This window comes from Phaethon aethereus, assembly GCF_964289735.1.
Source record: "Phaethon aethereus genome assembly, chromosome: 2".
NCBI lineage: Eukaryota > Metazoa > Chordata > Aves > Phaethontiformes > Phaethontidae > Phaethon > Phaethon aethereus.
The window spans coordinates 80,295,467-80,310,424 of NC_138582.1; the positions used below are offsets into that span (position 1 = coordinate 80,295,467).

The window sequence follows — 14,958 nt, forward strand, 5'->3', positions numbered from 1 at the left end:
CTGAAATTAATAGAAATTAAATACTACCTATAGCAGTTCTTATGTCATGGAAGAGATTTTTTTTTCTATGTGTTTGGCTATAAAATCTACAAGTCATAATTTAAAATCATTGTCATGATGCAGTTAGTATATGATTTAATGTCACACCTCAGAGCATTAGAATAAAATAAACAAGTCTGGGCAAGGTGTTTAAATCACATATTATAGGAAATAGAGTATGGTTTAATTTGCATTTTTTTAATAAACGACATTAGGAAGAAGTCATCACTGAGGTTGTTAAGGCCTAAGGTTGAACATAATTAAGGCTGTTAAAGCATATTTGCGGCAAGCCAAAGAAAATCAACTTCCTCAGAACTAATACATTGTCTTAAAACTTTACAAATGCAGTCTTAGCTATTGAAAGACTTAGTAGACCAACAGTTTGGATATTTTTGCTGTGCTTGCAAATTGGTATGTTAAATTTTCAATGATACTGCTGAAATCGTTGTTATAGGTGATAATATATAAGATCAAAATTATGACTCTAATTCTAAGTATTGCTGTGTAAAAAAAATTTTGGACACTTGTACTTTCTACATCATTTTCAAAACAAAGAGGTGATTCTCTTCTGTGTAGACTGAGTGTGCAGTGCATGTGCCACAACAGAAAAACAGAATAATTGGAATAAAGTTTGAGTATCCTTTTTCCTGTGCAGTAAACTGCTTGGGCTCTTTAGGACACAGAGGCAACAATGGAAAAAGATTTGGATTTTTTTTTTTAAGTGTATATTTTATTTGCTTTTAAATCTAAAGATTAAATAAACAAACCCAGGTCTTTATGTTTCCATTGCATAAGTGGAAAGGATATCTCCGTGATGGGGTGGAAAACCATGTGACAGGTTACATTTAGCGTGTGCTTCTTGGCAGCCTTGATTTTGCCAGTCAAGCTGTGTGTCTGTTGGTATTTTCCTTCCTAAATTTCTCACCAAGGTTCTTCCTTCAGCCACGTCAGTGGGAGAATGCTAGTGTGAACTGTTTCCCATTACCTCTAGGGTCTTTTCCCAAAGCAGTTTTTAATAAACTCTGTACAAGATCTAGTTTGTGCCTCCTGTAATTCTGAGGTGAAAAGGCATCTTGGGAGTTAAGTGCTTTAGTTTCTGTTTCTTCACATTCATTGGATATGGGCAAGCTCTCCATTATAGAAGTAGTGTTATAACATTAAAAATCTCTTTTTAATCTGCCTGTATAGAATAAGCACCAAGTGCTCTCCATCTGTAAGCAAACAAGGATATTATTTTTGCTAAATCCTCATCATGTTACTGGACTACAAAATGTAGGTGCATTTGCACAGAATGTAGTAGAAAGAATTAAAGCTACGTAATGGAAATAATAATATTTCATCAAATAATAAAGCATATCATATTTACATGGTCTTAGTTTACATACCAGAAAGTCGTATAAATTGTGGTCTTATTCTTGTGCTAAAGTAATTTTGTTTTAACTTTTGAGCAGCTTGCTTTACTTATGTTTTTATTTTATAGGCCAGGAATACTGAAAGACCTGAAGTCCATGGGCTCAATTTCTTTGTTTATATTCTTCGTCACATTACTGGTTTTGGGTAGACAGGTAAGATGCACACTTCTCTTCACCTGCACCAGAGGACACAATGCCAGCCTCCACGTGCAGCCTCTCACCTTCTCAAACGTTTTATAGATTTTCTGACAAACACTTGATTCCATTCTGCCCCACACCCTTGCAAAGGAGTGTCAGAAGCATCTAAAAAGCTCTTTTCTTTATTACCATCCAGTATGCCCTTAAAACTCACCAATTAACTGGCATTGAGACTGTAGATGTTATTCTGATAGCGTGCTGTGACTATTGCTTGTCACGCTGACCAATATTGTCTCATAGCTTCCTAGCGTGCTCCCATCTGTCTGCATCCATCTGCTGTCTCCCTAGTTGCTTAATTACAAGCTATTTTCTTCACAGTTATTACCGTTTGATTCAGACACAGAAACAATGTAGCATGCACACAGAAGTGTACCACATGCTGAGGCCACAGTTGCACTAAAACTATGACCCAACAGGAAGCTACTCTTTCTATTACCCAGTTGTGCTTTTTCAGTGCAAACGTGGTATCGGTGATCTTACTCTCTGCGAAGTTGAGGGCAGGTGCAAGGGCAGTTCTCTCTCCAAATCCTTGGATCTGTCCATGATCCATGGCTAAAAGCTGCCAATTCCAGCCTGTTGTGCCAGGAACGATGCAGCACACAAGACGGGACTCTGAGATGGAAGAGGCGATCCATGCGAAACCTCATGAACAGTCTGTACCAGCCTTGGGAAGGATCTTATCCCATACTGTCTTTAAATCACTACTTTACACTACAGGTCCCCAAAACATAATAACTGTCATTTAATTGCCAAGCAGGCCCTGCAGCTTACTAGACAAAAAAATTCTTATCTGGCAGCTTCTCCAGTATTTGCTGTAGTGGGGAACACCTTTCTTGAGTTAGAAATAACATTCTTCATCTGCCTTGCTGCCATCACTGTACTAGAGTTTGCTCATTTGATGATGCTAGCAGAGAATGGGGCTGGAACACAGCTACTTCCACTCAGAAAGAGGGATAAGTACTTCATTGCACCAGCTGAGAACCTTTAGTCCCTGTCAACCAAGGTGTCAGCTGGAGGCGGTGGGTGCAACACCAAGAAAAAAGGAGAGAAGGAACGTCATCTTCACTGGGCAAGGAGAGTATTTCTTTGCGGGTTCAGTCACGTCAACAAGAAAGCTTGTTTTGCATAAAACAACAAGTGTGTCTGTGTTGTTCCATGTCACACCAACTGAAAAATGATCCTGTAATGGAAAAAGTCTTTGTTTTCAGAGCTGTAGGTCCAGGATCCTTGTTGTGATAGAACTTGTTTGTGGCTCTTCAGTCTGTTGCCATTGATTTTTCTGCTAGTTTATTCTCCCTTAAAAAAGAAGAAAAAAACCTCTGTTTTCAAACACTCTCAAGCAAAGTCTAAATGATAACTAGAAAACATTATGAATTAATTTTAATACATATCTGGGATAAGACCTGCCATTTTAAGTTACTGTTAGTGATACTGACTGGTAGCAAATGCTTGGGAAAGCAATAGGGGAGGAAATGAACCTGCATAGCGCGACCCTTCCAGAGACCTGTGCTTCCCACCTTCTGCCAGTCAGCATTTCTGTGGCAATGTTTAATAGCAATAGATTGGTTTCTCTGCTTTCTGTTAGACTGACTGATCCCTTTTTAACCCATTTTATCTTCCTGGTCTTCCCAACATTTTCTGATAATGAATTTCACAATTTGATAAAAAATCATGTGAAAGTGTCTGTCTTCTTGTTTGTTTTTAAACTTTCTGCTTGCTACTTTCATTGAGTGGCGCTTGCAGAACGCTGTTGAGCCATCTTGGCAGTGTAGGCAGAGTAAAATTCTTCCTTAGCCTTCTTCCATAGAGGATAACATACAAGTAATTTCTCTGTTTGCTATTGCTATTTTTCTACTTTGCAGATGACAAGGTGTCTTTTCTCTTAATTTCTGATTATTTTAACAATGCTAAAGATAATAGCCACTGATGAAAAGGTGGTCTTTCCATTTCCCTTGAGCTGGTATTGGTGCTCCTCTGTCCCCAGAGTAACTAGAAGGTTCATCTAAACAAAAAATGAATGCGTTCCTACAAGCCTAGGTCTGTGAACCTGCTCACCACTGGTCAGAGAGATGTCTGTCCTCGTGCAAAAGCAGGAGGGTGAATGTGTGTCTCTGGCTGAATGGGGATGAAGAGAAGGAGACCTAGTTACATGTTATATGAACTTAATTCTCAGGTTCAGCTAATACTTTCAGCTGCACTACCAGCGTCCATACTGAAAGAAGTAGGCCTTCCCTCAGCTACTCATTCTTATCCTTGTACCTCCTCATTTGTACCAGCACAGCTGCCTGTGGAGCTGTATGGTGGCCCAAAATAGGGAAATGATCTAGCTTAAAAATTAACCCTAGAAAAATGGTTGGTTTTCAGCCAGATCTATTTCCTGATTTGGTTTTATGGTGTGGCTGCAGCAATGCTTCTACCAAAAGAATGAGCATAGGTTGGGAGTGAGCAGCCAAAAGTGAGATGGAGAAAGTAGAACTGCTTTTTTTTTTGACAGTCACGCCAGTGTAGGCTACAACCATTCCCTGACACTGAGATCAAGTAATGCATTTCATTCTGCATGCATGCCGCTAGAGTTATTTGAAAATAGGCTGGCAGCAGGCAGACGATATGTTGAGAATGGTGACTCTTGCACCCTGCCCAGGCTTTGCCCAGGAGAATGCAGACTGGTATGGGCCAGACTGTGTAAGGAGTGTGCTCACGTTTAAACACTATTGAGCATTGTCTCTCTTACGGCCCAGTTTGAATTACCAGTATTGACATAGCCTGTGAATTCCTGTCTCATCCGTACCTAAAATTATACTATCCCTTTACTCTGTAGGCAAGGTGAATATTTTGTTTTTCCCATGATTGATTATATTGTGTTTATCCACGCTGAACTTTATTGGCTGTTTTACCACCCAGATGTTTATGGCAACTTCCCTCAGCCATGAAAATTGTTTATTTGTAGTCTCTGTTCTGTTTTTTAGTGAGCTTTTATTCTGTGAGAGGATCCTTCTCTTCTTAGATAATGTACTCTTTTCAAGAGCCTCTTCTGAAAGAATTTAAAGAAAACATTTCAAACTTCACTCCTATTCACATGCCCATTGACTTCTTCATAACAGATGGAGGCATGTTTACAGAAGAGATGTCAACACTTCCCCATTGTATCAGCTTTAGCTAATATGTCTAAATAGCTCTTTTCCTTAGCATAGTTTTTTCCCAGAGTACCTTGTTCTATTGTTCCCAGGGTCACCCCCGTTCTTTTCCAAAGATTTGCATTACATTCTTACCACTTGTCAGCTCTCTGACACTGTGGCTGTTTTGAATAATCAGTCTATCCACCACAAGTTTCAGACCAGCAGCTTTGCATTTTGGTTACTCTCAAGCGGATGCCTTCCTATTGATCAGGAAGATCGAATGTCGGACAAGACATTTTCTGCTGATGCTGCATGTTGAGACAGTTTCTCAGATTTGCTGTCTGTAACTAACGGCTGTGAGGTGGAATCTCCTTAGCTCCCTTAACTGAATGAAAACCCAGGTTTAATTTCTAGTGATCTTATCTGCTTTAGTGCTGCCTTTGCTTCCCCTTTGCTGAATGTCATAGCATTCATCTCCCCTGACTGTAGACATAGGCAGCTACTCTTGAGATGCTTATCTTGACTTTCTGTGTGACATTCTTTCAGTGAGGAGAATTAGTTCGTTGCCTCACTCAGGCAGATATTGAAAACAGGCTCAGGTGTGTGTCCCATTAGGATTTAAAAATATAGATAAACCCTATATAGAGAACTATAAATAAGATAAATATAGGTAAATATAGATAAATAAAATAAGGTAAAGCCTATATAGATAAAAATATAGATAAATCTCTGTGCAATCAATGACACATGAATCAGTTCTTGTTGCACTTAACTGCTTTTGCCCAAGAAGTTACCACTGATTTGAACCTCTGGGGTTGCGTTGCGTTGCATTGCCTTGCACAGATACATGGTAGTCTCTTGTCCTGGAGGAAGCCAATGGCTCTGTGGTGCCTGGAGGAGCACAGGGTCCTTCATGCCACCCTGGCTGGTCCACTATGCTCACTCACTCGGAAGTGCTGTCAAGTAAAGCAGCATAAGGTGAAAAAGGGAAATGTTGTATCTCAAGGATATTGTGCCTGCAGATATATAAGAGCAATTCTGAGATACTTTTATTCTGGTATGTTGAAAAGGTTCTGGAGATAACACGTAAAGTAGGAAACAACCTTAGTTTGCATACAGTTGCAAGGCTACAGAGATTGAGCAGGATCTTTAACAACATGTATACTAAGTTGGCTAGATCACACAAACAAAAAAACCCCATGTTTTAAAGTAAGTTTTAACCAAGGTAGTGCTTTTTTGACTTATTTAAAAGTCTGAATAGGCATTTTGAAATATGGTATCTTGGCTTTTTTTAATTTCAAAGCAAACTGTAGAATAAATTTTTTTTTTTTAATTTCTGAATTCTCTTTGCTATTTTTTGTGGCAGCCTAATTTTCATTCAATAAATAATAAAGCAGTGAATAAATTATCTGTTTAATATTAGCTCTTAAAGAAGAAACATATCTTTTTGAAGACTTCAGCTTATCTATCACTTTTTCTTTTCAATACAAATTGATACAATATATGGATACCTAATTTCAGTTTTCTGCCAAGCATCCAGTTTACTTTTGTCAATATATGCAAATAATTTTGACATCCAGGTTTTTACTGGATATTTTTCTGCATGAATGCAGTTGGTGGCATTTGAATTTATCATCTATGTGGAGAGCTTAGATGTATAAATATACAATATATATGTATATATAATATACATATTTAAAACCTTGCCAAATCATTTTAATACCATCTCATTTCAACTTTCTACTCTAGCTTTGGCTGTGATCTCAACCAAATATCTATGAATCATTTTCAGCTGTGACAGCCGCTGTCCAATCAGAAGGACTACTCTCATTTTGATGTGAATGCTTACTGACTGTTAATAATACTAGATAGCATTTCTAGGTTTTTCTATAATAAAGTTATCATCATAATCATGTTCTACTGGTTAATAATATAGTCTTCACTGAGGCTGCATGATAGCGTTAAACCATTGGCCTGCATTGAAATAGCTCTTGATTTATATCAGCACAAATGAGATAGGCCAGTGGAAGCTTTACTGTAGAAATAATGCCATAGAAGCTATGACAAAACATTGACAATATTGAAAAGGAGTGCTCCACAATAATGCATTTTTATTCATTTTTCAACATCTTTTTAATGAAATCAGATCTCCAAAAATACTGGATAATACTCCAATAATAATGTTATACATTTCCATATAGTTCCAGTTATTGTTATTGTTGGGGATGTTCAAAAACAATTACGAAAACTCTGGGACAAAAAGAAAAGAAGGATAAAGTATTATGGAAAGCAGTGCAAAAACAAAACAAAAAAACCCCAAAACGACAAAACCAAAACTGTGTTGGCCCAACTGACTGGGCCATTTTTGATAATCTGATAATGATTTGATAAACTGAAGGCATATTATATCAATACGCTGGTTTTGCATGTACTGCCCCCTTTTTACCAAGCTGATTGCATGACATAAGTTCAAGTTGGTAAAAGTTAAGGTCTTCCTGAAATGCGATTACTGTAAGTGAAATTCTACACTTCAGATAAATAAAACATCATATTAACTTGCAAAACTGTAAATTGTTTCCGTAACAGTGTTTGATTTCTGGAATGAATTTCTACTAAAGCCTGAGAGTAAATAAATAAATCTACCATTGTTTAAGGCACCTTGCAACTTTTGTTTTTTCCCTGGACCTTTTTACAGACCTTTTTTTAGGGGGAGGAGCTTATAAGTTTGATGAAATGTATATCACAGTGTGTGTACTTGGGTTGTGATTTCTGTGGGATCTGGATTTGTACATGAGTGGCCAAATAATAGCCTTGCAGGGGTGGTGTATTGTGCTTATTTTGTCTCTTAAACCTGTACTCCAGCAGGACAAGATGCCTATTGTTTCTTTACCTCTGTGTCCTCTTGTAACAGAATGAATATTACTGTAGGTTAGACTTCCTGTGGAAGAACAAGTTCAAAAAAGAGCGGGAGGAGATTGAAACCATGGAGAACCTAAATCGGGTACTTCTGGAGAATGTGCTTCCAGCCCACGTAGCTGAACACTTCTTGGCAAGGAACCTGAAGAATGAGGTTAGCCATCTCTCTATATCCTCTTCTCTGCAAAAAAGCAGCATATCCTAGAAATACCACATAATGCTGATTTGAACAGTAGGTTCATGCAGCTAGATTATAGATTTACAGTCACTTTCATTCCCTGTTAACCTACCTGAAAGGCTTGCTTTACAGCACTGAGTGCACCTTAGTACCTTGAAGTAAAAAATGTGAAATTATCTTAAGTGGCAATGCACTTTGCCTTTTGAAGGGGGCTAGAAAAGGGGGAGGAGGAAGAAGGGGGTGGTTGAATCAACACGGTTTTAAATTTAAATCCTGTGCATTCAGATACTTTTTCCTTTGTGATCAGAGTGGAGCTGCATCCAGGTTCTGAATTTTCTTCTGGTGACTGGACACCTTGCTTACTGGAGTGAAAATTAACCTTTTCCCTGAAACCGTGGCTACGTTAATTCTGGAAAGAGGTTCTGAACACTGAATTGGCTATTTACTTGCTGCTTGTGGACCTAATCCAAGCACCAGAAAAGTCAAACAGAAGACCCCTGTTGACTTAGGTGGAAATTAGATCTGCTCCTAATATTGCTTTACAGTTTTAATAAAACAAAAAAGGATTAAAAAATAAAAGAGTAGCAGTTCTGGACATCTTAAATGCAATAGTTTGAATTACTTGTGCATACCAAATGATTGTTCTAAAACCGACAAAAGAGGGGAGAGGGCACCTTTAGGGATTAATTTTCCATCTCCTGAGTCAAAAAAGATAATGTCTTCCCTTTCACTGTAGTTTGCATTAAGCCGTACTAATCAGTGCTTTATATCAGTACTTTAATACTACCTGCAAATATTCATTTGGTAGCTAATGTCAAATGAAAACTGCTGTGGGGTTCCTTTGAATGCAGTGAAGACCTTGGCTGGAAGCCACGTTGGCTCAGCCCCAGTTCTCAGTTCAGGCATTAAACACAGCAAACCATCAGGAGATTGCTTTCTCATTTATGTGCTATTCCATCTCAGCTCCCCAGCAGAGTAACACCATCTGTTCACCTTTGTTTTGGCAACTGGATTTATATTGTCACCCCTCAAGATTCTTAGGTTGGAATGAGCTTTAGTAAATTTAGTGAAGAACAGAAATTGTAATGTGCTGAGCTCTCCAATCTATCATGTCAGCAGAAGTAAAAATGATTTGACATGAGTTTAGTGGCATCCATTTAAAAAAAAAAAAAAGAAATCTTCTGTTGTTTCTTGTTTTACCTTTAAACACAGTTTTCAAAGAGGGCAGAACCTTTCAAATCCCTGGAAATGTCCAGGAATATCCACATCTGTCATGTCTTCAGATTTGTTTCAATGTCAGCAAGGATGTGTTGAGCCTTAAAGGACATTCTGTATGTGTGTATGTGTATACACCTAAGAATATGTTAGGACAGATCAAGCTTTTGTTTTTTTTTATGGATATTTAGGTCAAGAGATAGTGAATTGAAATTTGTCTGCGTTTTGCTTAGTTGCAAATATTCATGTTAATATGGTGTTATGTATATTCTTTTCTGCTTAAACCAGATTTCAAGATGAAAACCTAGTGGATGAATAGTCTGTTTCAGAATACTACTTCTCTTAGAATTTTATGCATGCAGCTATATGGACAAAAGGGAAGACAAAGTATGCTGCTGAAGAACAGGCAGGAGGAATGAAAGGGGAAAAATGAGTAAATGAATGCTAACTGGGAGTAGTGGGACTGTACTTTTAGACAACCAGCAAAGGTCATTTTGTAACAGGATACACATTGACTAATGATGATATGGTAAAAGCAAAGTTACTCCAGAGCAAACTGTAACAAAGGTTTGTTTGCATTACCAGAACATCCGGAACTGGGTTTCTGCTTATAGCCTGCACGCTGGGTACCAATCAGGGCACTTTCCAGTTGAGAGAGAGAAAGATAGGAACAACTATAAAATGAAAAGCAGGAAATGGGGCCAGGATTAAACACATCTGCACCTGGCTTGTGCAGCCTTTTCCTTTATGCTGTTAGCATCCAGATCCCCTATTAGTAAAAAGTGCTCAGGAGCTTTTGTACTGCAAGCTAACTGGCAAGCACATTACTGAGCAATAGGAATCCTGTTTCATTAGGTACCGGATGGAGCCAGAACCCTAATTAGAGCAGAAATTCTGCCTCAGAGAAGGTGGCCGCCATACACTTCCAAGAGGTAGAATGGGATTGGTTTGCCTCCTCCATCCCAAGAAGATCTCCAGGAACTGGAGAAGAAGAGGGGACAGTAAGGAAAGCCAACCAGCAGAAATTCAAATGTTATCAAAGGGAAAAAAAGGGGAAGAAAAGAGGGGTGGGGAGGATTGACTGCAGAAGACAGGATTATTTTATTTTATTTTTGTTGAAAGAAGCAAAGCTGCCCCTTCCTGGAATGGTGTTACATTTAATTTTGTGATTAAACATTTTGGAGAATACTGTTTCAAAAGAAGTACTCATAGGAAAATTAAGACACCCTATTGCTACAGCCTTTATTATTATGAACAATCAAAGTAAACTAACTGGAAATGCCTCCTTAAAATTAGCTGACATTTATTGTGACAGCCACAATTACTACTCATCTGGTTATAAGCAGTGCCATTTGTTGTTGTCTCCATGCTGGTACTATGCTGTAAAGCATTAGTGGGGATGGATATTGCCCCAGTATTACAGAGGACAGAAGAGAAATGGGATATTGTTGCTGAGCTTCAGCGTATGGCAAGTGTTCACATACTAGCGTTCATTTATTTTTGATGTGGAGGAGACGAAGGAGTGGTAACTGGTTATAGAAAAAGATTTGTGCCAATTTGTGTAATTGTATCACTCAGGCATGTAACCCTTTCTTACAGGTTGGTTGTCCCTGCACTGGGTGAGTGGAGAGCCAACAGCATAAAGCTCACTCACCTTCCTGTGTCACAGCAGCGCTTTATTTGCGTCTCCTGCCTTGTGCTCAGTCATATTTCTCTTCCTGATGCCTGTGCATTGTGCAAGTTGCCACGATTTGTTCTGGGCAACGCTTCTGCTTTCAGGGAAGGCAGCAAAGGCACTTCCTAATAGCTAATTAGGGCTTCATGCTTAGTATCTGTGAGACAGCCTTTTTTTCAGTGGCAACCATAGTAAGACAGGAGTTGCCACCCCCCAGTAGTCCAGTCAATTGCAGGGCCCAGGCAGTACCCAGTGTTAGATACTTCAGCAAAAGTTCGAGGAGCAGCTGAAGATTAAAGTGCTATTCACCATTCTGCTTCTACCTGTAAATATAAGGGCATATTTTGCTTCTGCAGGTGCTTTTTATACGCTTCCTAGTTATTCATTTTTCTAGTATTCACATAAGCTTTGAGGTTTTTAACCCTCTAAGCTCTTGTCTTTCATGTTGTTGAATAGCAATGACATACATATTTATATATCTCTTATCTAAAATATTTTTCCTTATTCTACTTTTAAATGTCCTGTTTATCTTCTGGTTCCTGTATTATGAGGTGGTAAAATGAATCCATCTTCTACCACCTCTGCTTCATACTATTCAGTAATATCATATGCCTGCAGCACTGCATAGTTGGTGTCTTTTCCTGTAAGGGTTCAGTTGTAGCTCCTAACGGACGTGTATTCTTATGACTTGAAGTTACATTCGCAAATAAACCTTTACATGGCATTAGTTTCCATGAACTATTTCAGATATGGCACTGTCCCAGTATCACCTCTGTGCCTAGATTTTGTCTGTTCACAAACTTTACAGCCAGTGTCTCATCAGTAGTGTAATTCTGGCACGTTTTACATTCTCAGGATGCAAAATCAGCAGGATTCAATAAAGCAAATAGAACAGCTATCTAATGTTTTTCTGGTAAATTAAAACTATTTTTACTAATTAACAGAATCCCTAGGACAATAGAATTGTGTATTAATATTAATTTAAATCATAGAATCATGGAATCATTAAGGTTGGAAAAGACCTCTAAGATCATCAAATCCAACCATCAACCCAACACCACCATGCCCACTAAACCATGTCCCAAAATGCCACATCTACACGTTTTTTGAACACCTCCAGTGATGGTGACTCCACCACCTCCGTGAGCAGCCTGTGCCAATGCTTGGAAACAGGAAACAGAAACTTTACTCCTCAATAAAGAAATTTTTCCTAATATCTGGTCTAAACCTCCCCTGGCGCAACTTGAGGCCATTTCCTCTTGTCCTATAGCTAGTTACTTGGGAGTAACCTCACTAGAACCTCCTTTCAGGAGAGGTCTTGTTCTTCAGACCCCTCACCAGCTTCGTTGCCCTTCTCTGGACACGCTCCAGCACCTCAATGTCCTTCTTGTAGTGAGGGGACCAAAACTGAACACAGGATTCAAGGTGTGGCCTCACCAGTGCCGAGTACAGGGGCACGATCACTTCCCTACTCCTGCTGGCCACACTATTTCCGATACAGGCCAGGACACTGTTGGCCTTCTTGGACACCTGGGCACACTGCTGGCTCATGTTCAGCCGGCTGTCAACCAGCACCCCCAGGTCCTTTTCTGCCAGGCAGCTCTCCAGCCACTCCTCCCCAAGCCTGTAGCGTTGCATGGGGTTGTTGTGACCCAAGTGCAGGACCCGGCACTTGGCCTTGTTAAACCTCATACATTTGACCTTGTCACATAATAATTTGTCTGGATTTAACTTACCAGATTTTTCAAGCTGGTAGGAGTATGAACAAAAATTTATTTTTTTAGAAATATTTGATCACAGATGTATACAACTTATTTCTTTTGTCAGGTCAGTTTTCAAAAATGTGTGTAATAATCCATGTTTTGAATATTAACTTTCTACATTCTGCTATAAATACTCTTGTATCTCCCTCCAGTCTTTCATAGAACACTGTGAATTTTCCTTTCTGTATTACCAAGGCCCTATATTTTTGATGCAGACCTCTTTTAATAGCCAGCACCATGTGTGTGGCCTGAATTCCTTCACCCAGAATTGAAATCAAGTTACAGGGAAGGTGACTTGAGGAACTAGAAGGAAAGCTGAGTTAACCACAGAATGTAATACCTGTACCTATTCTGCTAACTTGCTTATTAAAAGCACTCAGCACATCAGATCTTAACTTTTTAGTGTATTTGTATGCAAATGTTACTGTAGCTTCAGTGTAGGCATGCCTGAGGTAAATTTGAAGTAGGTAGATGTGAAGCAAAATGCAAACTACAAAAGCTAAACATTTGAGGAGTGAGCCTGTTAATCTTCTTCTACTGCTTCACTTAACTAATTTCAAGCTAATTTGAGTATATCTGCACCAAGTCTAGGGTGCATACATACTCAAGACAGCCACCAGCGTATGTCACTGGAGTAACAGAGTGGACCTGGTTTTAAGTGTGAGATACTGGAGCAAAGAGAGGTCATTTTGGGCCTGAGCTTCTGAATCTCTTAGAGTCATCCTGTATAGTTTCAGGCACTCGAGTGCCTACATTAGGAAAATTACCTCTAGCCTTTTTTTTCCATAACTGAGAGAGAGGAACGTCATTTGAGGTGATTCTGCCCATTTGGCATTAAAGTGACCTTCTAGATAGGCACATCTGCTGCACTGACAATATAGGACACAGAGGATGACTGTGGTCTCAAATTAAATATTTAAATCAGGTGCTTAAATTGCCTAAATTCAGTTGATGTCATCCAGCCAGAGGGGTTCCCTCTCCTCACCGTTTGATTACTTTATTATATGGATTAAATTCATTAAGCAGGTGTTTATAGAGATGGATAAAATAGATGGCAGAAAAATATTATCACAATATTGGTTCTTCATGAAAAATTCTTTCGGCAAGAGGACAACAGAGATCCAGAACTCCTTTGAAGTTTAGTAGTGATCTGACAATGCACTCATCAGCTGGGATGTTTTGTTTAGTTGCTTTTCTTTTGCACAATGAGATCACTTTAAAGAGATACTGCTTTTGTATATATGGCTGTAAGCTGGATGTCAGGTACAGGTGGGTGACTTCAACCAGCTCAGCTATAACAATACAAAATAATAATGGTGAGTTGCAACGATATATTCCATCCCCACTGCACAGAGACATGGTAGAGCTTCAGTGGTGCTGGTTACGGAATCCTTAGAAAATAAAGGGGCAGAGAAACGTTGTTAAAAATCATCTCCCTCCTCCAGCTGCCTGTGTTCCTCCCTGTCTGCTGTTGTTTTCATGCTTTCCCAGACACTTCCCTCACACCTCTTCCGGGATGAGGCAGTTTTCCCACAGTTCTGCTATTTTTCAGTTATACGTCACCAATAGAGATTCACTATGTCTGTACACAGATGTCTGACACACCACATTCTTCCTAGAAGAAAGACACTGCCAGTGAAATTACAAAAAAGAACCTTCACTAAGTAAAAAGGAAAATAATATCTGATGCTTCTTCAAATCACAGTACAAATCCTATTCACCTGATTCACATGAGTATTGAAATCCTTGTTTTACTCAAATAATAACCTGAACAGAATTTGACTTTACAGTCAAATACATCATCTTTTATTGCTGTAATTTTAATAATATTTTATTACCTTTGTATATAGACACTAATATTTTTTAAAGTAGTAGTTTAATAAATACTGTTTCATTCCTTTTTTCAGGATGTGAATTTGTCCTGAAATAAGAGTTATTCTAACGTTTAAGGGCAGTGAAGAGGAAGCTGAAGGGGGGTGGACATGGTCAGTTTTAGTACCAGAAGCTTCCAGTGGAGCCGAGGTGCTCTCATTTCAGTGGTCACAGAAGGCAGTGGAGAATCTGACATAAATAAGTTGTAGCTCAGATGACTTCTTTCCCTGTGTCTCAGCTCCTTGTTATGGAAAAGAAATGACAATTGTTTTGTCCTATTAGGCATCCTGTAATTTTAGATTAGGAACTATCAGGATTGTGTTACATTATGCATTTGTAGTGTGTCGGGTTTGTGGTTTTGGTTCAGTTTTCTAGTTATTACAGTAACGCAAACAGATAATAATAAATTAGATACTGTTTTGCAAAATACAGTTTCAGCCATGGAAGCCAGACCAAATGCTCTAGGTGTGAAGAAATGGGACCCCCTCAGAAATGGGCCCTATCTAATAGATTAGTGAACATTTTGTGTTCAGGGAGTTAATGTTCAGGAGGAATAAAGGATAACTTTAAATCA

General features: G+C 38.8%; 1 protein-coding gene across 1 annotated transcript in view; it reads left to right on the forward strand.

Annotated features, from left to right (window-relative positions):
- Positions 1-14,958, forward strand: part of ADCY2 (adenylate cyclase 2) — a gene marked incomplete at its 3' end in the record, with an annotated part of 224,900 nt that overhangs the window by 200,653 nt on the left and 9,289 nt on the right. The window contains exons 19-20 of the mRNA XM_081996352.1: positions 1,520-1,604; positions 7,677-7,835. Of these exons, the coding sequence (XP_081852478.1) occupies positions 1,520-1,604; positions 7,677-7,835 (244 nt within the window). The remainder of the gene's footprint in view (positions 1-1,519; positions 1,605-7,676; positions 7,836-14,958) is intronic.